Genomic DNA, 19277 nt, shown 5'->3' with positions numbered 1-19277 from the left:
CAGGATCCCTCAGATTTACCAGGAACTAAGATGCCCCAGAAGAAAGCCCATCCTGGGGTAATCCACAAAAACTCCTTGATACAGAAGGAATCTTAAGAGATCCAGGTATATTGTTAATTGTTTGTACATGGTGTATGCACACATGTGCAGGTGTGCACGCCAGAGGCCAAAGATGTGTGTGCTCTGTTCTGCTCTATCCCTCTCCACATTATTCCTTTTAAGTCTATCATTGAACCTGGAGCCAGGCTGGCAGTCAGCAAGCCTCACCCATTCTCCCATTTCTGCCCGCCAGAATGCTGGGGAGGTTATTGGTATGTACAGCCACGCTTAACTTGTTTTTATTACTCTTTAGAAATCCTGTGGGGAGGGGACACAGGCATGTGACACTCAAAGGAACATTTTCAGGAATCAGTTCTCCCTTGGGTCTCAGGGATAAAAACTCAGGTTGTTAGGAACCTTTGCCCACTAAGCCTGCTTGCCAGCCCCTAGTCCTGACTCTTTTTGTGTGGGTGTGGGGACTTAAAAGTCACGTTCATGCTCACATAGCATGGAGTCTTACCCAGTGAGCCATCTCTCCAGTTTCCTTCCCCCACCCCAATACTGGGGGTTGAACCTAGGGCCTCTTCAATATAAGCCCTCTACCACTGAGGTATAGCCCTAGGACTCAAGCATACTTACATTACCAGCTGAGGAAAATTAAAAAACCAAGATATTAAGTCATATGACCATGATCATAGTAGAGCGACCATAAATCTAGTCTTTTAATTTCTACAAGTTGTAGTCGACTGATTCTTGCCTCAATCAGGATGACTAGTAGAAATCCAAATTCAAGTCAGGTAGTGGTGGCACATGCCTTTAATCCCAGCACTCGGGAGGCAGAGAGCCTAGCCTGGTCTACAGTTCCAGAACAGCCAAGGCTACACACAGAAACCCTGTCTTGAAAAACAAAAGAAAAAAATATATTAAAAAAGAAAGAAATCCAAATTCAAAATCAATAAAATTTTAGTGATGTAATGACCCAAATTCTCTTCCTACCCATGACACCTGTCAGGAGAGCCAGACACTAATATCAGATGTTCCAGTGCATTACATCTCCAGCCTCTCTTCTCATTTAACCGTCTGCTTACAGTACTCAAGGTTTACGGAAGCGCTCACCAACAGAGGTTATTCCCCACACAGAATGAGAGCTCAGATCAGAATCCTGAGTTGGGGTTGGCTCCAGTTCCTGTAGACTATTCACTCCTCTAGGGATTTTTTTGTCCCCTACTTGCTGACATTCTTTTGCAGAGCTTTTAAAAGGGCTGGACTTTCCTAACCCAGGTAAACTGAGGTCTCGGCTGGAAGGAGAGGCAGAGGCTAGACCACAAGACCACACCAACTCTTCATCCATCACTTCAGCTACTCTTTACAAATTCTTTCCAGACCTGACCAAAGACCAGCTCTTATGAGCATGACATTTTAGAAAGAAAAGCAGTCAGAAAAATGGGGACAAGTAGAACTTGCTGATGCAGAACCAGCCTACCCGGCTTTTTAGTTTAGCAAGCGACCACAGGTTTCCTGAGTCACTAATGCCACCTGGCGGCTGAGCAGGGTAGATCAACAAAACCTAAAAACTAATTAGTTTAGACTCTAGGCTTGTCAAGCCATGCAGAGGGAGGGATGGCAGGGTTAGGGAGGTTGAGTTTACTATTCTACCTCCATTTTGTAAAATCATCAATTCCCAATTTCTAGGGGAAATGTACTACCAAAGAAAACAACCAAACTTCTCAAACATTGCCCAGAATATCATCTTTCCTTTTCCACTGTCACTCACTGAACTCACCATACACCCAGCAATCCCAGTCACTATGTATGGCAAACAGGGCTTTCATTCATAAGCAAAAGCAGTTTTATTTAGTAAAGATGTCCCCACATTTCCAAGGCCAGCAGGCCCAGGGAAAATAGCCGCATACGGTGACACTAGATCCCAGGATGACAAGGTGCTCGTCACCGGTGCCTCCGAAAACCTGAAACAAAAGGAGACCAAGATTGAGGGGAAGGCTGGCTGGAAGGACAGGAGGCAGGAAAGGGGCGTGTAGAGAAGGGCTCAACGGAGGCGTGGCTGAGACAGTACTCTCTCCATCTAGGACTCACAGAAGGAGGAACAGGTACAGAGGGCAGTCCCTTCAGCTGACGTTTTTATAATCTATTTACAGACAGACACGTGACCGTGAGCTGTGGGGCCACACAAGCATAATCCAGAGACGCCCTTGTGAGTGACACTGATCTCAAGCTTGGGGAAAATAAAGAAAGAAAGGCCTATCTAAAGAGATTAATGCAGAGTATGGAGGAACCACACAACTCCAGCTCAGACTCTCCACCTGGGCACCTAACTCCAGTGGTTCACTGACCTTTCTTCTTCCGGCCTTTCTTAGGTACCTTCCTCCGCTTTTTAACAGGATTCTGGTCCTGGAGACAAACACAAGAAATGGCTGTGCACTTCTGAGCGCCAGCAGCCTTCTCAGGCTCACTGTGCACAGCCCCACATGTGTGGCTAAAAGCACAACAGCTGCCCGCCACCACTGCACCCCAGCCTCACCTCGTCAAGACGGGGGGTCGCTCCTGTCAGAGCACTGATGTCGCTGAAGTGTGTGAGGGAATGGAGCTGGGAGGACATAACGCTGGCTCGCTTCCGTCGTCCTTTCTCTCGCTTGCTAACACTTAAACGCACCATCATGCTCTCTTCATAGTTAATCCTGCCAGAAAGAGTTTCCAGAGGTTCAGACTAGGGTAACTTGGGCCCCAGTATTTACTCACCCTCATTTGGAGTCCTCAGGACATTCACAGATAACGTAGTATTTATTTAGCTAAGGATACGAGTGCGGCACATCGTTACCAAACCTCCTTACTGTTCCTCCCTCATCCCTAGGCATGAATATATGGCCAACCACACAAAGACTTAACGTGTCTAAGAGAAAAGCCTCGCATTCGGCTCTGGGAAACAGGACACCCTGAACAGGTTCTTTTGTACAAACCATCAGCTACAAAGACTGTGCCCACGCAAGCCTGTGCTCAGGTCGGCTGTCTTTCTGCCGTTTTCCCTGATGCACAGAAGACTCTTCAGTACCAACATAAAACCTGTCTTTACTGCTTTCTATAAGAAATAAGAACTGCGACTTGATAATGTGAGGCGGCCTCTTAAAGCCCTCATGAGGAACTGAATACATTCTTCCCTATACAGCCTTTGTTTGAGCCTAAGCAGACAGAAGAAAACAGAACAATTTTAACAATTAAAACACAAAAACAACTTTCCCCTAGCTCTCATCTGTACTCCACAGTCATCAGACTTCAACTGTCACGCCAAGCTTTTCATCCCACTTTCTAGATAATGTCAGTTTTCCTGTGCCAGACTTGGAAGAAGCCCTAATTGCAAGAACTCAGACCTATGCTGATCCTCCTGACTCTGGCGAGTGACGTGAGGGTGCCGGGCATCACGGATTTCCTCTGGGGCATCTGAGTACTGCTCCTTAAGCTCACGGATGACGGAGCTGCTCAGGGCTCGTTTCTTGGCGCGGTCCAGGCGCTTCTGCTCACGCTCAGCTTCTGTCTCATCTATGTGATAAAGTCCACAGGGGTTACTCTGGAACTGACACAAGAAACAAGTCTCCACCAAGGAGGCCACAGGCACAGCTCATACCATAGTGCACTGGAACCAAGCGTGGTGGGATGTATTTCTTAGATGCTCCCTTTACAGATTTCTTCCCTGAAGCCTCAGACTGGCCTTCCTCTGCTTCATCTTCCTCTTCCTCCTCAGAGCTCAACTACAAAAGAAGAAGAAAAAAAACATTCTGGATTCCTGCAAACTCAGGAAGAGAGAAGAAAAACTCACGGCTGGAGCACCCTAAGAAGATGGAACCATGAATATGGGAAAGGAAGCCTCATACTGAAGCATTTCAAGCCAGCCTGGAGAGTCCTGGAAGACCAGGGTCACCATAGGATTAATCTCGGTGGATACAACCCTTACCTTGCTTATCATATTGCTGGGATGGGGTTTAAAACGAAGTGGGTCATTTTCACCTGAAACAGGAAGAGAGTTTATAAGATCTGGAACTTTATAATGATCCCACGACTTTATGATGGCCCGCCACTTACTGAGGTTGCCCGTCACTGCAGTCTTGACCAGTTTGTCAATTTGATACTTCAGTTTTTGGTCCAAGGGACGAAGTTTTTCTAAAACCTACAATGTGGTAATTCATAAAGATTATATTTTCTCCCCTAAATCAGGCCCACACCAGGGCCCATTTGTTGTTCCAGATAAGGAAGGCAACGAAAACATTCACAAAGTAGAGCAAATGCAGACAAAAATGCACTTTCCTTACTTAAACACTCCTTTATGTGAGAGTTACTGTAATAACCCTGGAGTGTGGGGCTCAGAAACAAGACTCCAATATGCAAAGGTCTCATACCGTGCGGATTTCCACCAGCCTCAAAACTGCAGGGTGTCCCTGCAGAGATCCTCCGGAGGCTTTGTCCAGGATGAGGTGGCTCAGATCCATAAGGTACATGAGCAACAGCTGGTCTTTCACTTCCAAGAAGCTCAAACCCTAAGTTAAACAAAACAGTAAAAGGCAGATTCTTAGTTTTAGCCAAAGAATCAGGAGGAGACGCAGGGCAAATACCAGGATAATGTTTTTCCAAGTCCAAGTTTCTCCCAACTAGTCCATGTCAGTATGTGGGACTCAGCTGCAGTCTTGCTTTCTGGGTCATTCAGTGAGCTGCAGTCCAAAATCCTAGATGAGCAGTAAGGCTCACACGCCTATACTCTCAGCACTTAGGAGGCTGAAGCAGGAGGATTGCCACAAGTTCAAGGCCAGTCATAGCTATCAAGAATCTGTCGTCGTCCGTCCGTCCGTCCGTCCGTCCCCCCCCCCCCCCCCCCCGTTTTGGGTAACTGTTGCATTGCTTGCTGGCCTTGACCTTGATATCCTCCCTATGCTAATTCCTTTCGAGATTCCACCCTCCTGAATGCTTAAGGGAAGCTCCGTGTCTGTGTGTCCACATATTAGGTGTTAACAGCTTAGATGTAAGGTTGCAAAATATCAGAAGCGGGTTGGGGATTTAGCTCAGTGGTAGAGCGCTTGCCTAGCAAGTGCAAGGCCTCAGCTCCAAAAAAAAAAACAACAAAAAAAACAAAAAAACACATCAGAAGCAAACTTCTGCCATCTGGGGTTCTCCCATCGTGCTGTAAGCCTGTATTTAAGACCTCCTCCCTCCTTCAATACATTCAACATTCAAAAAAAGAAGAGGGGGTCAAGAACATGATGGGGAAACCCACAGAGACAGCTGACCGGTGCTAGTTGGAGCTCACTGACTCTGGACTGACAGCTAGGGAACCTGCTTGGAACCGAACTAGGCCCGCTGAATGTGGGTGACAGTTGTGTGACTTGATCTGTTTGTGGGGTTCCTGGCAGCAGGACCAGGACTTATCCCAGGTGCATGAACTGGCTTTTTGGAGCCCATTCCCTGTGATGGGATACCTTGCTCAGCCTTGATACAATGGAGAGGGGCTAGGCTCTCCTTCAACTTGGTATGCCAGACTTTGTTGACTACCATGGGAGGCCTTACCCACTCTGAGGAGTGGATGGGGGTAGAGTGGGAGAGAGGTGAGGAGGTGGGAGAAGGGGAGGGAGGGGAAACTGAGGTTGGTATGTAAAATGAAAAAATTTATATATATATATGTGTGTATATATATATATAAATTAAAAGAAAAAAAAAAAGAATCTGTTTCATGTAGCCCAAGCTGGCTTAGAACTCTGTGTGTAGCAAGAATGACCCAGAAATTATGACCCTCCTGCTTCCGCCTCCCAAGTCTGGAAAACTGTTTGGACCACCAGTGCCTACCATTCATGCTTTGAACTGTGTACTGCTCTACCATGGCGATGAACTCTTGTGCCACCTTACCCATTCCTTCACCTAGTACATCCACAACGCAAATGCTGCCGGTCACTTAGTAACCGCCCCAGTTCAACTGTCAAAGCACCAACAACTTTGGTTCCAGAGACCGCTATTTTACTTAGAGTCTCTGCACACGGGCACCAGAGCAGTGACATGAGCAGAGCAGGTGGAGGGAAAGCAGCTAAGCCTGGCGCTGTGCAGCAGGACCAGACCACAGAGGAAGCAGCACAGCAGAGGTCTCAGGGGCCCACAGGAGGTCCTGAGATGCATCCCCAGGATAAGGGCTGGCTACTTGAGAAAAAGCTATCCAAAGCGGCCAAAGACTAAGAGTGTCGCAGTCTCATAGCTGCTGACATCTGAGTCCACAGGATTCTCTGGAAAAAGAGAACCACTGCGCCATTGTGCATCTCAACCCACCCTTGGCCTCATTTCACTGACAGGCCCTCCCAAGTTTGGACCAAAAGAGCCTCCATATAGTATGATTTTTAAATTATCCAAACCAATTACCAATCTTATCCCCATTACAATACAGATAAGACAAATGATTCATCTATCCTGACATGGAACTAAATCAACATCAACAAAAGTTGTAAAAAGGGGTTATAATATGGTTTCAATGGGGCTGTGCGATGCATACACTTCATAAGAAGTTATTATGTAAGATGAGCACATGCATCCAACCCTGCACACATGGAGGTCAGAGGACAACTCTGTGGAGTCAGTTTTCTCCTTCCAGCATTAGGTAGGTTTCAGGGATGAACAAGGCTTGTACCCAGTGCTTTCACGCCTCAGCCATCTTGTCGGCTGCACACACTTTTTTTTAATGCATAAAAAAACTGTTTGGAGAGATGAGGATAATAGAGAAATGGAGTGCTTGTACTATGAAAAAGTACCTTTTCAACAAGCATACATTACTCCTGTTAAAAGACACGGAAAAGAAAGGAAACCTGGGTGGAGTAGGGGTGTGTAATTCCAACACTTGGGAGGTAGAAGCAAGAATATCAGGAGTTCAACACCAGCCTGGGCTAGTTGAGGACCCATCTCAAAAAACCAGAAAGAGCTGGAGAGGGGGGTATGGTGGGGGTGGAGTGGCACATGCCTTTAATCCCAGTATTCAGGAAGCAGAGGCAAGTGCATTTCTGAATTCAAGGCCACCCTGGTCTATAGAGCAAGTTCAAGGACAGCTACACAGAGAAACTCTGTCTCAAATACAAACAAAACAAAACCCCCAAAACAAACAAACAAACAAACAGAAAGAAAAATAAATCAAGCCTGTACCCTATTGGTTATCTTGAAGTGGTAACTATACTGCTTTTTTTTCTTTTTGGGGAGAGATGGTTCAGTGGTTAAGAGCACTGACTACTCTTCCAGAGGACCCGGGTTCAATTCCCAGCACCCACATGCAGCTCATAACTGTGTGTAACTCCTGCTGCAGGGGATCAGACACCCTCACATAGACCTACATGCAGGCAAAACATCAATGCACATGAAAATAAATAAATCATTTAAAAAAATGTTTTCTTTTTTGTGCTAAATTATCTACCTTCCAAAGTTCCCAAAATTAAAATTGTGTTACAGAGCTGGAAGCCACAACTCAGCAGTAGAGTACTTATCTGGAATGTGAAAGGGTTCAATCCCTAACCCCAACAGTTTATATTTACAGTTACGTGTTGACTTTCAAACAAAATATAGTAATTTGGACAAACATAATTTACATTTGTAGTCATGAAATAAGACAAGGTCTTATGCTTGCATAAAAATGATAATGACAGGGCTGGAGAGATGGCTCAGAGGTTAAGAGCACTCACTGACTGCTCTTCCAGAGGTCCTGAATTCAATTCCCAGCAACCACATGGTGGCTCACAACCATGTGTAGTGAGATCTGGCGCCCTCTTCTGGCCTGCAGTCATAAATGCAGGCAGAACTCCGTGTACATACATACATAATAAATAACTAAATAAATAAATCTTAAAAAAAAAAAAGATGACAGTCCATAGCCATGGGAAAATATACTTCTGACAGGTTAAATCTTTGACCAAAATCACACAACAAGAGTACAAATGCTTGTCATACTCAGTGTGACTCCAAGCCCAAGTCCTGGGTGGCTTTTAAACAAGAGCCCTAGAGTGCTTCCAACGAGGAGCAAAGGATTTAAAAACTCACAAGTTGAGTTTAAATTATGCATTTGGTAGTCAAATATCGGTTAAGTCAGTTGAACTTGAGACTGTATTCTCCTCATATGTAAATAATAACAGTATTTCCGTCCTGCCCTAAAAAAATTTTTGAGGAGCTGGAGAGATGGCTTAGAGGTTAAGAGCACTGACTGCTCTTCCAGAGGTCCCTAGTTCAATTCCCAGCAACCACATGGTGGCTCACAACCATTTGTAATGAGATCTGGTGCCCCCTTCTGTATACATATTAAATAAATAAATCTTTAAAAAAAAATTTTTTTTGAAACACAAATCTGATAACATGAAAGCACTCTGTAACCTGTAACTACTTTATAAATGTATTTGGTCATAAAAGCTAAGTTAATACACATCTGTTCTACAGATAAACAAAAGTATGCTAGCAGCCTAGCACTAAAAACTATCAAAGACTCATACCCAGAACAAGGACAAGCGAGAACATGAGAAGTGGGCTCTTCTAGGCACTGTCAGCTTCAAACTGGGTCACAGCATTATGAGGAAGACTAATATTAAAAAATAGTAATAATGCTGGGCAGAGTGGCACATGCCTTTTATCCCAGCACTTGGGAGGCAGAGACAGGCGAATCTCTGTGAGTTCAAGGCCAGCCTGGTCTACAAATCAAGTTCCAGAACAGCCAGAGCTGTTACACAGAGAAACCCTATGTTGAAAAACCAAAATAAATAAATTAAAAAAAAATAAAAATGGGGGGGGGGGTTTGCTGGCTCAGTGGTTAAGAGCACTGGTTGCTCTTCCAAAGGACCCATTTGATTCCCAGCACCCATATGGCAGCTCACAACTATCTGTAACTCCAGTTTCAGGGGATCCTACACCCTCATGCAGGTATAGGATGCAGGCAAAACACCAATATTATATAAATATACATGCAGACAAAACACCAACGCGCACACACACACACACACACACACACACACACACACAAAAAATAAATAAATAAAATTAAAAAAAACAAAAAAAACAAAAAAAAAAACAAAAACCCCAATATCTAAAACTGCCAAGCATGGTAGTTTGTGCTTGTAATCTTAGAACTGAAGAGGTGGGAGAAGGAAGATTGGCACAGTGAGACCATTTAAAAAGCCCAAGTAAATAAACAGCCTAGCGTTCCAGTTCAGGCAGGCCAAGATATTCAGCGACATCCTCTACCGACACCAATAATCTCCAAGAATGTACTCTAGAATTCTGATTTCTTTTTCTTCAACTTTGAATTTGAAAACCAGTCTATTTCACTGCACATCAGAGAATCTATAACCCTAGCATTTGGAAGGTGGAAGAATAAGATCGTAAGTTCAAGGCCAGCCTGTGTTTCATAGCAAACTCCTGTCTAAACAAACAAAACAGAGTGGAAAAAAAAGATTCAAGGAAGAAAGGAGGCTACTGTATCTAATTTTCAGATGCATCATCTTCGTATTTTAGCATCTCAAGCTGGGATGCATCTTTCAATCAACGGTATCCCGTCACAGACTGATGGCATTTTTGTCCACAAGTGATACATTCCAAAGTGCCAATGGATGCTTGCAAGGACAAAAACCTGAATCATACACTTACACCAGTGATAAATTTTAATTTACAAATGTAGAGTAAGAGGTTAACTATAACTAGCAATATCGAGTAACTGTTAACTATAAACTAATATAAATTATTTGAAACTTAAGAAGTGTAAGTGGGGTTGGGGATTTGGCTCACTGGTAGAGCGCTTGCTAAGGCCCTGGCTCGATCCTCAGCTCAAAAGAAAAAGTGTAACTGAAGTCCAGAAAATGAAACTGGGGACTTCTGTGTATAAGCCACCATGCTCCCAACTAACATCATCTAAGATCATTTGAAACGAAAGAGCAACTCCTTAGTTGTCCTCTGTGGCTCCCCAGAGTGACTACTCCAGTCTTACTTCCTACCCACATCACACACACACGAAATATATGTATATCCATCCACAAAATCATTTACTCCCCCAGAACACTGCAATTGTGAGTATCTGGGGCTCACATTTATTATTCAAAATCCCGCACTCTCTGAGATACCTTTTTGGACTCTCTGCTTGGCTGGCATATCCCTCCTCGTGACTTCTGTAAAATGATTGCCACACTCATATCTAGTCCTCTGTTCAGTATTCCTACCGGGTTCCTGCACAGAAACCACATATAACTCCTCCTAGATGAAGCTCTAACACTTAGGGCATAATACCACACAACAAACCTTCAGTATAAACAAAACAAAACAAAACCCCACCGAGCTACTCTCTTCAAATCTTTTTAAAAAAAATTTTTTTTAAAGATTTACGTGTGTGTGTGTGTGTGTGTGTGTGTGTGTGTGTGTACACGTCACATGTGCAGGGTGCTCCTGGAGCTGGGGTTGTGAGCCTCACAACGTGAGTGCTGGGAACTAAACTCGGGCTCCCTGGAAGAGTGACAAGCTGTGCTAGCCACTAAGCCATCCCTCCAGCCCTTCTTCAAGAACTCCTACCTTCTCTGTAGAGTACGTTCCAGCCTGAACTTTCTTCGTCAGTGCTTGTACCTGTGCCGTCACACCCATCACCTGAAATTGACCAAAGTAAATTCCAATAGCTGACTGGACTACAGTCACACGTGTGCATCGGGAAGGATGAATACTAAGGAATGAATGCCACCCAAACTGGATCTGAAATGCCGCTGCCGAACACAGGGCAGAGGGAAAAAAACTTCATGTTGCTTTCCAAAGCTGGGAGAGGAGATCGTTGAGAAACCAAGAAAAGGGGATGAGGGATGTGGAGAGGTGTGGGGCAGCGGTGAAGAGTATAATCTTTTCGTGTGTGTGTGTGTGTGTGTGTGTGTGTGTGTGTGTGTGTGTGTAGCCCCGGTTGTCCTGGAACTCACTTTATAAACATCGAACTATGTAAATGCATATGAAGTGGAACTTGCAGTGATATGTCACTACTGCCAATATCTGTTTTCTTAGTTGTTTAAACAAAGGAGTTTGAGTATAACTTAAGAAAACAGTTTCCTGTATTTCTTTGGGCGCAGGGACGAATTACCTTGAACTATGGCATGAAAGACTTTTATTTGACACCAGGTATTTTGGTAGCGTTCAACTATCTGCCCCCTAAATCGTCAAAGCGTGTGGACATACATGTCGTGAGACATACAAGGTCGAAGCTAACCTCTGACTACTCTAGTCTAAAAGGGGCCACTACTCACCTGCTCCTGGAGGTTTTTCAAAAGCGTCACCGAACTTGACACGTCGGAGTCCAGCACCTCCTACAGGCAGACAGGAGGGGACAGGAAAGGGTGGTCACTTTCTTTCTTTAGGCGATGAGACGGCAGGAAGCACTGCCTACCAAATCCCCTCCTTCCCTTCAAAATGTTCCGACTTTGGCTCGTTTCTCCCGCACGGGCGCCGGCAGCCTCGGCTCGAAGCCAGGACTCCCACCGCGCCCCCAAACCTCGCGGCTGCCTTCGCTCTGCGCCCCCGCCGCACTGCCCAGGACTTCCTATCAGCCTCCTGTCCGGGACGAGCCAACAGGCAGCATCTGCCCGCCTCTCTCTCTCTGACTTACAACACTGCTGTCTCAGGGCGAGCACATCCCCGAAACAACTTTCGTCACCACGCTTCCCCGGTGACAACGGTTCGCCCCGGTCCGCGGGGGCGGAAGGAAACGTCCACAGTAGCTACGGGAAGAAGCAACAAGGGAGCACTCACCGGAGCCGCCATCTTTGCCAAGCCCACCCTTTCCGGGGCCGGACTTCCGGGGCGCTAACGTGAGGTTTGATAGGCAACCACCGCTTGCGAATTTCGGCCAATGGAAATAGGAGAGCTCTCATTTCCGCTGCACCGAGCGGCAGGACCTCATCTAGCCAATGGGATAAAGAAATTGACTATATTCGTCAGACGCACAGACGCGCTAAAGGCGTAAAAGATAGGCTGGGACCGAGACATGTGATTCGTGGTTTACAGAGAATGATTGAAGCTACCTCCAATAAAAGCTGCGTAAACGACTGATTGACAGCTAGAACAGCGAATGGAAAAGAGAAATTAGCTAAGCGGCCCGAGAGCTCATTGGCTCCCAGATGCCGCAGTGCCAGTCTTTCCACGGCGTTTTCCGTGTAGTACCCAAACTGACCACTGGGTGGCGGTCTTCGGCTTTGCCCGGAGGGGTTGCCGCGCTGCCATTGCCCCTGAACTGTCAAGTGTCTCCTTCCTGCATCTCTGATCGTCCTTGGACGACAGTGGAGCCCTTTTCTCCAGTGAATTGGACGGTTGGGATAGAGGAGCCCGGGGCCACGGTTCAGACTGCCGCTTCACTGGCCCGCCCTCCCCGTGTATACGCAGGACGCTGCGCAAAGGCTGCAGTGCGCCCTTGCACACCTCCCTAGGGAAAACAGGACAGGCTAGGAAACGGGTCAATCTGCATGCCTTCCGCCTGGCTCCACTAGTCCACTGCAGAAGTGGGTGAAAACCCAGGCTGCGCGTATTTCCTTGGTCCCCCTCGTTTTTTCTCAGTATCTTCCAACACACCCACTCCCTTGCCTGTCACTGGCTGGTGGACTCGGTGGGACTGAGTAACAACTCCTTATCATCCGCATCACAGGATACAGCACTGGAAGGCCGGTGCTGGCCTCGGATGTTTCCCTCACAACTGAAAAGGAGACCTCGGACTGGAAATCTAGTCTGAGGTGGAGCTGTCGCCTTTAATTCCAGCTCTCCGGAGTCAAGAGACAAACAGATCTCCATGGATTCGAAGCCAGACTGGTCTACATTGTGAGACCCTGTCTCAATAAACAGAATAAAAACGGGGCTGGAGCGTTGGCTCAGATTCAGAGAACATACTGTTCTTGCAGAGGATCAGAGTTCCACTCCCAACACCTACACCTCCAGATCCAGGGGAATCTTAGTCTCTCTCTCTCTCTCTCTCTCTCTCTCTCTCTCTCTCTCTCTCTCTCTCTCTCACACACACACACACACACACACACGCAGGCACACACATAAGTTTTTTTTTTTTCAAAATATTTATCTCTTTATTTTGCATAGTGTTCTGCCTGCATGCCAGAAGAGGGTGCCAGATTTCATTACAGATGGTTGTAAACCATCATGTGGTTGCTGGGAATTGAACTCAGGACCTCTGGAAGAACAACCAGTGCTCTTAACCTCTGAGCCATCTCTCCAGCCCCCTATTTTTTTTTTTTAAGCAAAAAAGAATAGTCCTCTTGTATTTCTCATTGTGGGTGAAATATCCTCATTTCTACACATTTGGTAACTACATAAAATGGGGCCGAGAGAGGATTTGCCTCTGACATTTATTTGCGGTTGAAGGTTCACTGGAGGCTCAGGGCACTGTGACAGCCTAGTCAAGCCTTTTGTTTTATCTTTTTGTCTTTTCAGAAAAGATTTATTTATTGTATGCATGCAGCACAGGTGTGGAGGCCAGGAGATAACAGGAAATAATAAATGGGAAGTGGATTTCTTTCAGTCATATGGTCCTGGAAATAGAACTCAGTTGGTCAGGCTAGTGGGCAAGTCCCTTAGGATTTGCTTGTGAAACACTATTCTTCCTTCCCAACACAAATAAAATTTTGCTTTCTTTGGAACTTGACGTTTGTTCATATGTGTTATGGACAAACTATTACAATATCCAAGAAAATAAATAATACGGCCTTTATTTTTTTATCATTAAAATACCAATCACAGCGGAGCAGTGGTGGTGCACACCTTTAATCCCAGCACTTGGGAGGCAGAACCAGGCAGATCTCTGAGAGTTTGAGGCCAGCCTGGTCTACAGAGCAAGATCCAGGACAGGTACCAAAATTACACAGAGAAACCCCGTCTCAGAAAAAACAAACAAACAAACAAACAAACAAACAAAATAAATAAATAAATAAATAAATAAAATACCAATCACCTCATGTGTTACAAGAAATATTAGAGTTAACAATGCAATAAATCCTTTAAAAGTTATTCAGATTTAACCGCAAGCAGGAAATGCAAGATCATTAAATTGGTATTTCTTGTCTTTTGTTTCTCTCAATAGCTCCATGCACTAGTAAGTACTCATAACATTTACAAGTATATACTGAGCAAGAAAACATTCTTTAGGAATACAAATTTAATTGTGATTTTAATTGTTAACATTTCTTTTATCACTTTTGACAATTTCATATGTGTACGTATTTACATAATTTCTACCCCACATTCTCCTTCCTCCAACTCCTTCTGTGTCCTCCCTCTCCATCTCAACTTCATGATTTCTTCTTGATTATTGTTTTACACACACACACACCTATGTATTCATGTTATACATATGTATAGATAGATACAAATGTATAAATAGATAAGTATATATAAATGCAACATACTGGTCCATTCAGTTTTGCTTATCTGGGTTTTGGCTTTGTTTTGTTTTGGGTTTGTTTGGTTTTGATTTTTTAAGACAGACCTTCTCTGTATAGCCCTGGCTGTCCTGTAGACCAGGCTGGCCTCGAACTCAGAGATTCACCTGCCTCTGCCTCCCAGTGCTGGCATTGAAGTCATGCACCACCACCACCTGGCTGGAGAAAGTGTTTTTACTAGCCAGTTAGATCTAATTAATTGATTGCTATTTGGTTCAGTTAGGCCCTTTGAGACTTTCTGCTTCTGAGGTCTATCATTTAGTAGAGGGAAGTTGAAATCATCAACTATGACAGTGGATTTATCTAGATCTCTTGAACTTCTGGGAGTTTTTGCTCATATATTCTGACCCTTTCTTCTTAGGTGTTGATAACAAAGACACAGCTCTCACTTCTAAATAAGAGATGGTTTATTCTGGAACCAATTATGAGTGGCTATGACCTGGGAACATGGATTCAGGTTACCCAATACTGTGTTTCAACATGACAATAGTTTGATGAAATGTTATAATGACAGAATAGAGAAAACCATGAATCAAGACCCTTTTAAATGCATTGATGAGATCATCGGGTAGGCAGGCCCAGCAAAGAAGCCCAGCTTGGGAGGCGGCGGGTGCTAGCTGATGATAGTCTCAGCTCTGGGTTGGTGGAAACTGTATATTCCAAAAGATGTCACCTGATAGTCACAAGGATGCTAGGTCAGACCCAGAAGTGGGCTATGGATGGCTATTAATAGGGCTAATGATAGTCAAGATAAGGCGGCTCTAGATCTGCAACATTCCAAACTCTCCCCAAACACGGAACTTCTGACCAGTTAATTAGCCTAAAGAGTCTTTAACACAGGTGAGGCTTTTTTCCTGGCACTTCAGTAGCCAACAGTAAGAACTATCATGTCTTCTGGGAGAAGTTACCTCCTTATCATTTAATGCCACTCTTTACTCCTGATAATTTTCTTTCCTTAAAGGTCCTTGTGGTCTAAAATCAATGTAATTACTCCGTCTCCGTCTTGGTCAGTATTGGTGTGTCTATTTTTCATTCTTTTACTTTTTTTTCTGCCTAAACTGAAAAGCAGGATTATCAGCACACATTGTCACACCCAGATCCGCCCTTTCACTTTGAATATATCTGTGTCATGATATTTAGGAGACATTTCTTATTTGTTAAAGATTTTATTTACATAATTATTTTACGCATATGGGTGTTTTGTCTGCATGCATGTCTGTGTACCACGTGCATTCAGTGTCTCTGGGGGACAGAAGAGGGCAACAGATTTCCTGCAGCTGGAATTACAGATGGCTATGAACCACCGTGTTTGTGCTAGGAATCAAACCCAGGTCCTCTGGAATGGTGGCCAGTGCTCCTAACCACTGAGCCAACTCTCCAGCCCCCCCTTTAAAAACAAGTTTCTCTCTCTCTCTCTCTCTCTCTCTCTCTCTGTGTGTGTGTGTGTGTGTGTCTCTCTCTCTTGAGAAAGGGTTTCCCTGTGTAGCCCTGGCTGTCCTGCAACTCACTCTGTAGTCCAGGCTGGCCTTGAACTCAGAGATCCACCTGCTTCTGCCCACCGAGTGCTGGGATTAAAGGTGGGTGCCACCACCACCCAGCTCAAAAACAAGTTTCTTATAAATAACATATACTGGAGTATGGAGTTCCTCAGTTCCCTTGATCTCTTTCTATGTCTTGGCCAAAAGTCATAGTTTCCAGAGCCTCTTTTTATTAGTACTTTACAATTTTTCCCCGTGTGTATATGTATGTGGTGTGTGTTTGGGTGTTTGTACAGGGGTACGTGGAGACCTGAGGTAGACATCTGGAGTACTTCTTAGTTGCTCTCCACCTTGTTCTGAGGCAGGGTCTCTCTCTCTCTTTTCTGTTTTTCTCTCTCTCTTTGTTTCTCTCTCTCTCTCTCTCTCTCTCTCTCTCTCTCTCTCTCTCTCTCGGTTTTTTTGAGACAGGGTTTCTCTGTGTAGCCCTGGCTGTCCTGGAACTCATTCTGTAGACCAGGCTGGCCTTGAATTCCCAGAGATCCGCCTGTCTTTGCCTCCCAAGTGCTGGGATTAAAGGCATGTACCACCACCACCTGGCAAGAATGGGTCTCTCTCTCTCTCTCTTTTTTTATTTTTTAGTGTGTGTGTGTGTGTGTGTGTGTGTGTGTGTGTGTGTGTGTGTTTTAGATTTATTTACTTATGTATACAGAAGAGGGCGCCAGATCTCATTACAGATGGTTGTGAGCCACCATGTGGGTGCTGGGAATTGAAGTCAGGACCTCTGGAAGAGCAGCCAGTGCTCTTAATCTCTGAGTCATCTCTCCAGCCCCAAGGATGGGTCTCTTACTTGAGCCCAGAACTCATTTGCAGGGTCTCTATACAAATAGCCGGCTTGCTCCAGGGATCCGTTGTCCTGGACTTTCAAACACTGGAGTGACACATGGGCCATTTCCCCCGCCTGTTTTTACACACGGGCCACCATACTCACCTGCTTTTATGTAGGTTCTAGGGATTCAAACTCCAGTCTTCATGATTTTGAGGCAAGCACTTTATCCACTGAGCTGTCCCCTAGCACCAAGCCCCTTTTAATCCTCTTTTTATAGTTATTAGTGTAACATCTGAAGTTATACAAATGATGTGATTGTAGCAGAATGGGAATGATGATTGAGAGACTCTTAGATTGCACACACACACTCATATCTATATGGAACAGCCACTAACAGGATATAAGATGCTCTCCGATACTCTTCAGACGCACATCTCTTGAAAGACCCTGGAGACACAAGAACAGTGTAACTGAGCAGACCTGAGATGTCATCAAAGTTTCCCTTGATTGCTTTTATGTGTCTCAGATAGGTGGTACCGGACTAGAAGCCACTTTAATGATGAGCCACAGAACTGGGCCTAAGGAGGCCGGCAAAAGTCCCACTGGAGCCAGGCCATGGGAGAACCCAAGCTGTTACCAGTATTGCTGTAGACGGGTCAGCTCGGCAGGTGGGGGAAGGAACAGGAGGCAACCCGTCAATGTAAGGAATGTCTTTAAATGCCTAATTTGCCGTAGAGACAGCTGGGAGCTCAGGAAGTCCCACGGGTGACAGAATGCAGACAGCCAAGCTTAATCCAGTGAGGGGACACTGAGGCAGGGTTTCTCTATGTAGCCCTGGCTGTCCTGGATCTCGCTCTGTAGACCAGGCTGGCCTCGAACTCACAGCGATCCGCCTGCCTCTGCCTCCCGAGTGCTGGGATTAAAGGCGTGCGCCACCACTGCAGGGTTTGATTCTTTTTTGAGAACTGATTACTCTTGAGCCTTTGGCTCTTTGGCCCCTGCTCAAATGCAAGTGACCACCGGGGTTCTTCCTGGGGTCACTGTGACACGAGAGCCCCTCAAAAAGTCATAAATAATTCTTACTTTCGTTTATTCTAGTTAAAAGCCATCTCATGCCACACATGGTGGCACATGTCTGTAGTTCCAGCGGCGGATTCAAGAAGAGCAGCCTGGGTCACACAATGAGACCCCAACTGAAACCAAACCGATGAGCAATCAGGTTTCTCTTTTGGAAAGGCCTATACTTCTCTTGCCTTCTAGGACTCCATTCACTTTTAAAGTGAGAATCGGGGGAAAAGGAAGAAAGGGGAGAAGGAAGCGGGGAGGAGAAAGAAAGAGATTCAGGGGACCTGCAGGCTGTGCCCTCTCCTCCCTGCTCCCCCAGAGGAAGATCTGGGGATCCCATCCATGTCCCATCATGCCGCAGCGCACAGCGTCACAAGAACCGCTGCTAGTCTTCTTTGGTACCTTATCCGTCATGCATTTATTTTATTGAGCTTTGTCAGGGGCAGAGGAGCTCCAGATAAAACACATGCGATAGCTTTTGTCCATTAAAAACAAACAAAACCCCTGGATGGACAACGTTAAGGGGACAGAAGGCACGAGGGAGGTCAAAGGGCAAACACCAAAGGAGCAAACTGGGCAAAAAGAGGACAGCAGTTCTGAGGGAAAGGCCACAAGTCCCTGGCCTCCCCAGGGTCGGGTCCTCTAGAGTTCAGACCACAAGACTTGACACAGAAGCCACCACTGTCCCGGGTCTTTCTCTTTCCCTTTGGAATGTCACAGCATTGGCCAGCAGCTGGGGGATGTGTAACCTGGAAGTCCAGTCCTTTGAAGACCCCTCCCCAGGCTCACCTGCCAGGAGCCCTCCCCCCCCTGCCCTGCCCTCCAGCGACGTTGCTTCCTCATTTCTGCTTCCATGCTTGGGGGGCCAGCTGTCTTGCACAGGTTACCAGCTGCCACCCCACACCATTACCACACTAAAGATGTGTTTACTTATTCATATGAGAACTCAGTACAGGCCTGGGCGTCTACCCCTCTTCATGTCGGGGAGTTGCCATGTCCACAGGGGTGTTCAGTGACCTTCCCTCTCCACCATCTCACCACACTTTTCTCTAGCGACACTCCCCAGGAGCCAGAACGACCTTGCTTAGCAGATGATCACACAGACAGGCACGACTGTCTAATTCTAGCCAAGGGCATGGGGGAAAGGACAGTGCCCTGGGGCCTGTGGCTTCTCTGCTGGGAGGGCTCAGGGCTAATAATAGGAGGGGAGATTAGGAACGGATTTGAAGTGCATTGTTATCTCACAGGAATGGCCTTCAAGAGCCTTTCCCAAGCTTTCCCAAGAGCTGTGCCACCCCCCCAGCCCCCCCATGCTGTGTGGCTGAGGAATACCACTACCACTGACTTCATCCTGATCAGCTCAACCCCCATGGGTCCTCCACCCCACCCCCACCCCAAGTTTTCTTTCCATGT

General features: G+C 45.8%; 1 protein-coding gene across 3 annotated transcripts; it reads right to left on the bottom strand.

Annotated features, from left to right (window-relative positions):
- Positions 1 to 1865: 1865 nt before the first annotated feature.
- Positions 1866 to 11871, bottom strand: Ngdn (neuroguidin). Of its 3 annotated transcripts, none has more exons than XM_036200101.1 (11): positions 11812 to 11871; positions 11310 to 11369; positions 10600 to 10671; positions 4446 to 4583; positions 4132 to 4216; positions 4004 to 4056; positions 3677 to 3800; positions 3423 to 3591; positions 2579 to 2735; positions 2391 to 2448; positions 1866 to 2006 (listed from the first exon to the last, which is right to left on the bottom strand). In XM_036200101.1, exons 1-11 carry the CDS (start codon positions 11821 to 11823, stop codon positions 1987 to 1989), a joined length of 948 nt encoding a protein of 315 aa, XP_036055994.1. In that variant the 5' UTR covers positions 11824 to 11871; the 3' UTR covers positions 1866 to 1986. The 3 variants fall into 3 exon arrangements, with proteins under 3 accessions (XP_036055994.1, XP_036055995.1, XP_036055996.1); XM_036200102.1 differs by lacking the exon at positions 11812 to 11871 and adding an exon at positions 11669 to 11785; XM_036200103.1 differs by lacking the exons at positions 11310 to 11369; positions 11812 to 11871 and adding an exon at positions 10158 to 10260 and having other exon boundaries at positions 10600 to 10666.
- Positions 11872 to 19277: the final 7406 nt, after the last annotated feature.

This window comes from Onychomys torridus, chromosome 9 (assembly GCF_903995425.1).
Source record: "Onychomys torridus chromosome 9, mOncTor1.1, whole genome shotgun sequence".
Taxonomy (NCBI): domain Eukaryota; kingdom Metazoa; phylum Chordata; class Mammalia; order Rodentia; family Cricetidae; genus Onychomys; species Onychomys torridus.
Note: the sequence above shows the minus strand (reverse complement) of the source record. Positions and strands in the feature narration are given on the sequence as shown.